The sequence below is a fragment of the Monopterus albus genome, unplaced genomic scaffold (assembly GCF_001952655.1).
Source record: "Monopterus albus unplaced genomic scaffold, M_albus_1.0 scaffold174.1, whole genome shotgun sequence".
Lineage (NCBI taxonomy): Eukaryota > Metazoa > Chordata > Actinopteri > Synbranchiformes > Synbranchidae > Monopterus > Monopterus albus.
Genome location: NW_018128054.1, coordinates 1045262 through 1053905, shown reverse-complemented (window position 1 = coordinate 1053905; position 8644 = coordinate 1045262). Strand labels below are relative to the sequence as shown.

Here is an 8644-nt window from a genome sequence, read left to right as displayed (position 1 = left end):
CTTCACCAGCCGTTCCCTGTCAATCCTGGCACCGTGTGCCCATTGTACGCTGAGTGTGCATTAATGCTGGCTGACATTTAGTTCTCAGGCCCAGATAGGAGATGACGGCTGTGATGGGTACCACGGTAATGCTGCACATCACATTAGAGGTGCCTCCCACATGAGCTATCACTGGCCCACTGCTTCAGATTTTAAGGGAAACATCTTGAGGAAATAAAGATTGATGAGGCAGTCTTGGAAAAAGGTGTCTCAGTGCTTGATAAGAATTGTGCTGAGCTCAGTTCATAATTGAAACTGAGCCAACTTTGAAGTTTTTCATATTCTACAGTTCTTAGCAGGTATCTGACAGACGCCTGCCTCCTCATCTTAGTTTGAGAAAAAATGAAGGGAGCTCCACACGAAACCTGCTGTGATACTCTTCACTGCTTGTCATCGCAAAAGAGCCTAACTGCTTCATCTGCCACTGACAGGTGTTTGCATGCAGGTTTCTACATATATAGAAACAATAACATCATGATGGTGTAGCATATACACCAGCATAGTACTGCTGTGCACTTGGATGCAGAAAGAATGCTCAGCTTTTTCTAAATATTGTTTTCTCCTCTTGGGTTATTTTGAGATGAACTCACATCTTGAGCCTGTTGAGATCAATGTTTTCTTCAAAGGTCTGATGTTTCCATGTGAAATAAGAATTTGTGGCGAGATTAATGTGAGCAGGAGTTGGATTTTAATATTTTTTAATTTAATATTTTTTACATATTGTGCTTCTTTCTTTGGATGAACTTATTTGTCACACTTGGACTGTAACTGTTACACTGAGAAACTGAGAGAGACACAACCCACAAACTGGCCATGGTATTTTTCACTTGCTTTTGGTGTAAAACTATTATCTAATGGTTATAAAACACCCTCCTCCCAACCAGATTAAAGCAAACACCAAGGATTATTCTTAGTACTGTTTGGCCCAGATCACAGATATTATATTTGCCACAACCACTCACAAATTCTGTCACAATAAAAAAGATTTCCAGTAAAAAATATGCAGCCTTTAGAAGCAGCAATGAAGAAAATGTTTCCACACTTTCACATAAAAATAATTACAGCAACATTATATCCTCTCAACGGCACCATAATGTGCTCTCGCAGCCTGAAAAATTTAAATTTGTAATTGACTGAGTTGAAGATCATTGGAAATTAGAAGGCACTGTTCCTAAATGGGAGCGATCAGAGCCACAGAGAGACCTCAACCGTGCCAAGTACAGTAACTACAATTAAGACTAACAGTACATGAGACACATTTTTATTCTTTATATTATTTATCAAAATGAAATGCTAATAGCAACCTACAATCAGCCCATGACTTCATTTGGTATAGCCTTGGTGCAGTTCAACATTATTCATCATATTTTCACAGCAAGACAAGGATTTATTATGGCACCAGTGTGAATTATTATTTTAATTTGAACACATTAATCCTCACCTTGGTCAAAGTGACACCAAATCAAAGACCAGGCACAAATACTGTTGTTGTTGTTGTGTAGAAAATTGAACTCCCTTTGTTAAGAATAGATCAGTGTAATGAGTATAAGCCATGAAAACTGGTTGTAATTCAAGTCAAACCATCAAACTTGCCATTTGAACTGTGGGTTTACATTGGATTTGTCAATCCTTAAAGTCTGACCTTAGTCCAAGCGTGTCTTCTTGGAAGAAAAAGAAACGGGGGTACTTAGTTAAATGTTAAATTAAATGTTAAATGGTTTGGTTGTATTCATATTCTCTTTAGAAACGAACCTAACTAGGCGATAGACTAGGGCCATAACCATACATGTCAAAACACTGAAAACCCATTTTGGAGTACTCCCTGTTCATATGTTTTTGTTTGACGTCTTTCAGCCTCAGCGTAAAACAGGTCATAAAAAGTCCATGAGACATACAGTACCCATAGCATGTCTTGGATCCACTGGGACTCGGTGCTGACGTAAACTGGAGATGAATAACCCGAGCGCACAGATGATGAGCGGAAGCGCCGGAGCGCACCTCCCCTTAATAATCTGTATGAGCAGCGTCGCTGTCTTTTCAGCACCACTCACCGATAATCCAGGCAAGCGGAGAGGCAGGACTGGCAAAACTGACTTCTCTGCAATCTACTGTGGATGTTTTTGTTTTTGTTTTTATCTCCAAGCAACACAATACAACTTTTTTTTTTCCCATGGAAGAAGATAACAAATCCTCATTTTAAGGAAAATAAGAGTTTTGATGTATTGGTCTATTTGTTTTTCCCCAAACAGGACTGACCATATGGTTGGTGGATGTGTGATTTTACAGCTTTTCGCTGCGGATTCTGCTTAATTTTTTTTTTTTTTCATAATTCCATTATAGACTTAGTTGATCTTTTAATTGCGCTTTGGAAGTCCAGAAGAATGTCACATGAATTAATAAGTTGTTGCTGAAAGAACTTTAGCCTAGTTGATTATTTTGCGAGAGGCTTCAGATGTTAAGTCAGTAATTTAGGAGTCATTTGTTTTTCCTTTAATACGTGGAGATTGTGTATCTAGTAGGGATGTTTACTTTAGTAGTTGGACTGTTGTACCTGGTCAGTGGACGCACGGTGCAAAGCCAGGACGCTACAGGTAGCCGCTTCGTCTGTAATGCCATTCCCCCGGGCGCAGAGCCTGGCTGCGACTATGGTCCTACCGGGAACCGTGTCCAGAGCAGCAGCCCTGTGGAGGACGAGCTGCGGAACACGATCATCCACCTCCGGGAGACCATCCTGCAGCAGAAAGAGACCATCGTGAGCCAGCAGGGGACAATCAAAGAGCTCAACTCCAAGCTGGCGCGCTGTGAGACGGTAACCGAGGAGACATCGCAGGGCAAGTCCCGAGGTCAGGGTACCAGACGGAAGGAGTACGGCAAGAATACCATGGGGGACCTACCCAGGGACCCCAGCGAGTCCATAGACCAGCTGGGCAAGACCATGCAGACTCTCAAGGGTCGGCTTGAAAACTTGGAGGTAAGATGGCACAATCATTCAGCTCTAACGTCTCAGTAAATCGCTTTTCTTTTATCTCTCCCCAAACCAACATGTTAATACTGCCCATCACTGTAACCAGCTGCATTATATTTATGTTATCGGTGCTCTATGCATCTTACGAGCGTCCTTCAACCCTTTCACCAGTAATATGTCTCACTGTGGAGCACTGCATGCACGTCTATAACACTCAGCACTGCAGGAGACATCTCATGGGAATCTTGAGATCAAAGGGTCACGTAAGGCTTTTCGCATGAAGCCGTTTTGAAAAGAGAACTGATGGCGAATCCCACTGCGTAAAAGTCATCAACAGGACGACAAAAAAATCTTGTCAAAGGGGTATCAGGCATTTGGTGCATGCATTTTGCAACGTGTCCTTGAATTATTCATGAGCGCTGTGTGTGTGTTCCACGTGTTGTTCTTATTTGCAGTCATGTGACTAATCATTCAAAGCAGTTGATGAAATTCTTTCCTGCAAATTACACATGCACCAGAGCATTAGAAAACTTTATTTTGAAAGAAATGCTTATATTAGTGTTGACCTCTTTGCTGTGCATCTCAGCCTTTTGTTCTTTTGCTTCCTGCATTAATGTCCTGAGACTCTGAGATCACATTCAGCTGATATTGAGGTCACCTATAGTGGAGTGCTTCACACACAGTAGGAGGTTGACATAAGCCCCGGTTTTATCTCTCACCTACATGTCGTATCAGTAGTGTGGTACATTTTTCACCATCTGACAGCCCTGATACAGCAAACAGTGTTACATAAATTCAAGGTTATTTCTAGATACAGCTGCATTGTCCATCCATTCCTCAATCTCTCTACCTCTACACCACCGCCATTTCTTGATTGTGGAAGCTTTATGCCCTGGACCAAATTCAAGATAAACAGTGCAGGACAGATATTCTACTGCATTTTCTCACGTATTTATAGATCTGCATCTGCTAAACATAATGATAATTACTGTACAACTCCTGGGTCAGGACCTGTCTCATGAATCACAGCCATCTGCATATGTCAACTGTCGTATTCATGGCTTTGCAATTGCTTGCTTTGGCCCTCAGTGCCAAATCACAAAGGGATATCTCACTGGAGTCATTCAGATGGTTCTATTATGTCAGGAAATATTAATTAAACTCTGTGAATGTGTCACAAATCATCTGAATCCCAGAGTGTACCAGACAGCAGGGAAACATCAACCCAGCTTTAGAGGTGAACAGCTGAAGGAATTTAGCAATATTTCTGTGTAGCACTTATAAACACAGACCCATACAGTTGTTGTCACCGTCTGCAATCACACCAGGTGTGATGTCACAAGGGGCATCTACTTTTAATACCTGGCCCAGCCATGGGTGTTCGGCAGGTCACCAGTCAAAGTCTGCCACGGGGGGCACACTGTCTTTGTTTTGATATTGCCGTATCAAAAACAATGGTGCTAACATGATATCAAACCTAAAAAGTAGGTCAGTTGTCTGCTGCAAACCTAGAGCTTCATGGGGACTTAGTGCACAAGATTAATTTGATTAAATGTCTATGTCATTGTTTACCTGTGCCTCTGCCCCCACATTCCATCTATCAGTTTATCTATATGCTGTCTCTTGCAATCTTTCCCTCTCCGCCTCTCAGCAGCAAAGTGTACGTCTTCCCAACACAAATATGTCCGCTGGAGGTGCCTCAGGCCTAACTCCTTTGCCCCCAGAGCTGCGGGAGCTGCTGCGGCAGCGTCTGGGGGCGCTGGAGACCCGGCTCCTCCGGAAGGTGGCTGAGCTGGAGGAGGAGAAGAGCCGGCTCTACAATGAGACAGCGGCTCACCGCCAACGCACAGAGAGCGCTCTCAATTCCCTCTTGGAGAGGATCATCGAGCTTGAGAAGAGTAAGTAATACAATGGGTGCTGTGAAATGCTGGCCAGAGTTAATGCCAGACATTTTTTGACTGCCAGATTTAGCAGCAATTAGTCAATCCCTGTGCAAATTTCTGATGATGCAAGTAAAAATCAAAGATAGCTTTTCACAGAGCCTTTCTCGGAGCAGCTCCTGGTCTTGGAACTAAGACTTGAAAAGCAATGCTGAATGCTTAATTAGTTTAGGAAATATAGGAGAGGTGTCCACACTTAAGGGTATCACATTGATGGTTGATGCCAAAATAAGTCAAAATGTCTCTGCCCAAAAGAAAATGATTTTAGGAGATTATTTCAGCCCTTACTGGACATTTCGTGTATGCTAATGTTCTTTGCTGTTTAGGATACATAGTTTAGTTTATTTAAATCAGAGTACATAGTTCAGAAGAGATGGGTACAATAACACACCAACCTGTACAATTTAATGGATCAACACAATAGTCCTGCTACTTTTGTGAGCCATAAGTTTAGTTTATAACAAGGCAGTGCCAGAATAGTATGAGTTAAATTTGAATCTAGGTTCTAGTTTGTGGTGTTGTTTTGTCAGCTATAGTAGAAGTGTGAAAGTTTTTTTCAGCAATAACTCTACAATGACCTGTTTGTATGCCAGGATAGAGTCTAGCACCCCGTGATTCTGAGAAGTTTGTGCTTGTGGAAGGACAGCGAAGGCAAAGGTTGTGGCAGAGGGCCATTATACTTCATACCCATTTTAATTACTGTACATGATGTTTATTTTTTTCTCTTCTTTTGTGTTGACTGTTGCATCATACTGGTTTTATTGGTCCTGCAGGGAGGAACACTGCATCCAACATGAGCCTGTATTGTAAATCTTTTTTTCAGTGTTACAGCTACACAACATAGCCAGACTAGGCAGTGAGCACCATATACTCAAATAAAGCTGTGGTACAATAACAATAAAATATGAAGCGTGTTTCCTTGGTGCAAACCCACTGGAAAAATAGTTTATGTGTGTGGTTTTTGCAAGTCATTTTTTTCCTGTTTTGTTTTTATTTTCATGTTATTTTTCAGCAATCTTCTCTCTGTCTTTTTGGCTTGACCGTGCATGATCTATAACCATTTCTATTTCTTGTTTTTTATTCAGTGTTGTTTAAATATTAACAATCTTGTAGACTTTCAATTAATTGACAACAGTTGCATTATTTATATGTTGTGATCCATTTGGTCACAACTGCCTCAGTGTAAACACCTGGGTGAACCAGAGCAGCAAAATGAAATATAAGTTATGTTTTTATGTTTTGGGACTTCATATAGCACATAGTTTTTCTTCTTGCAGCTGACAGACTGGTTGATAGAATGGCTTATACCAGCCCACAGCTAAACAAGGCTGTGGTGCTTTGAACTTAACACTTCTTAGAGTTTAGTCTGTTTTAATATGCTAACGCCTGTAGTTTACACTAAACACAAACTACAGCTCAAAATAATCATAAGCCAAAGTACTGAACAAATGAAAAGTTTGACTTGATGGTGAAAAGCAAGTTTACAATTAAACCTTAGAAGAACACGAATGCCTGTAGCAAATTTCAGGGTGAGCCATCCAATAGCTTGCAAGAGAAAATTCACCAAGGTCATTAGGATTCATCTTCTGGCCACAATAAATGTCCATGAAGTAGCCGCTGAAATATTTAAAGTGGCGGACAGACTGAGAATGGCCTCCATAGAGCTGTCGTACAAGCGTGGATGAAAATCAGCCCGTTTCCTCACTGATGTGATATTCCTCTTCCTCTTCTTGAACCTAAGTCTTGGCTACAGTATTTTAACCTTCTAAGCATAAACTTTATTGCCAAGTATCATCAAAATTAAAAGGAATTAGATTCCAGCCCAATGGCCCCTGATGTGCACAACAATAAAAATAAATCTTCTGAAAAGATGATGACATTCTTGATAAGATCAAGTCATCAAAAAAAGCTCACCATTCAAAATTAATCATGTGCTATCATTATCCATCAACAGGTAATAATGCCTTCAAATCACCTGAGGATTTTAAGGTGTCCCTTCCTCTTCGCACGAACTATCTGTATGGCCGTATCAAGAAGAGCCTCCCAGAAATGTACGCCTTCACCGTGTGCATGTGGCTCAAGTCCAGCGCCAGTCCCGGCATAGGAACCCCATTCTCCTATGGTGTGCCAGGCCAAGCCAATGAGATAGTCCTCATCGAATGGGGGAACAACCCCATTGAGCTGCTAGTTAATGATAAGGTAGGTCCATAACATGAAACTGTTATTTCATTAACTGTGATTATGTCACTCTGTCCACATTTATGAAGAAGGAAAATGTACTTGAATCAGAAACTCAGAATCTTTTATTATTTTCCTGGCAGCGCTGTTTGGCTGTAATGATAGTAGTAAACATAGATCAGCAATGATGCTAATTAAAGACCGCATGCACGAATAGGGTCATGTTAGCTTACTCTGTGGTGAGAAACAAGCAGATAGTTACTGTATGATGTGAGCTCAATAATCATACAACTGAGAAGAGATCCACTGGCCATCAGCTCTGAATATTTAATTTTGCACCTTATAAACATTTAATTTCATTGGCCCACATTCCACACACACAAATAGCAGTAATTCTTTGGAGAATTTATTCAGATCTGTGTGCTTTGAAGGCCTCATCTTTTTCATTCTATAACAGCTCCCTACTGTGAGTTTCCAGTCAACCAAAGGCATTTCAATTAATACAACATAAAGTGGTAGAAATGCTCATGAATATTTGATGTATTTTAGTATTAAAGGATAAGGCCGGTCATTTTCTATATTAACGATATTTTCAGCACTCCCATACAAAGACTACAACCGACACCGATTTGCCTCTGCTCATGGTTAGTGCCCGTCAGTGTGCCAGTCCTGGATCCGCTTATTCGTTTGTGCCATAGACCATCATGTTGTTCAAAAATGACTAAAAACACATCACTGAAATACAACGCTGCATTGGGTGACATTTCTTCATTAGCAAACCCCTGAGCTGAGCATGACGAGCTAGTGGAATGTAAACAAAGCAGAGAGCTAATGCAAGGTCTCACTCATGTGCAGCTGACTCGTGCTGACTTCAGGAAATTATGGCTGCTTGAAGCCTTTAGAGCAACACAGTGGGGTCTGGGGCTTCATAATGAGGAAACATGTCACCCAGTGCAGTGGTGTGTTCCCCTGATGTGTTTTAAATTGTTTTTGAACAACAACGGAGATCTGTCACACAGAATAACAAGGTAATCCAGGTCTGACAGCTGACAGACATTAACCACGAGTAGAGGCAATTCATTGTTGGTTTTATTGTCTGCTGAAATTATTTTTAGTATAGAAAATGACTGGCCTTATCCTTAAAAGGGAAAATATGTTAATTGTTATGTCAGTATAAGCTGTAATAATAGATGTATTGTTTCCTGATAGCACAACTGTTTCTGCGGCAGTGTTGGAGTTGTGGGATTCTTTGGTGAAATGTTCTTTTCCTCTCTTTCACTTTCTTGTTTACATTTGGTGTTACTGGCACAAGCAGGTCTGCAGCTTTCCCTTCACCATGCATTATACATGTGCTCAAGTCAGACAGATGAAAGAAGGATGATTGGAGAAAGGGAAGAGAGTACTGTGTGAGGAGAAAGAGGAGGGAAAGGGATAGGAAATAGAAAAGCCGTGGAGCTTCAGAGGTGATACTGCACTGAAACGAGAGAGCAGGGGAAAGCGTCTAACATCAGAAGGTGCAAAA

At 41.1% G+C, this 8644-nt stretch overlaps 1 protein-coding gene across 2 annotated transcripts in view; it reads left to right on the top strand.

The window, feature by feature from the left end:
- Positions 1-1938: 1938 nt before the first annotated feature.
- Positions 1939-8644, top strand: part of nptx2a (neuronal pentraxin 2a) — a 12828-nt gene continuing 6122 nt past the window's right edge. The window contains exons 1-3 of one of the 2 annotated variants that reach the window (XM_020616479.1): positions 1939-3010; positions 4659-4902; positions 6899-7143. In XM_020616479.1, coding sequence (XP_020472135.1) covers positions 2561-3010; positions 4659-4902; positions 6899-7143 — 939 coding nt within the window. In that variant the 5' untranslated portion in view covers positions 1939-2560. Of the gene's footprint in view, positions 3011-4655; positions 4903-6898; positions 7144-8644 lie in introns of both variants that reach the window. The other variant, XM_020616478.1, reaches the window with a different exon arrangement.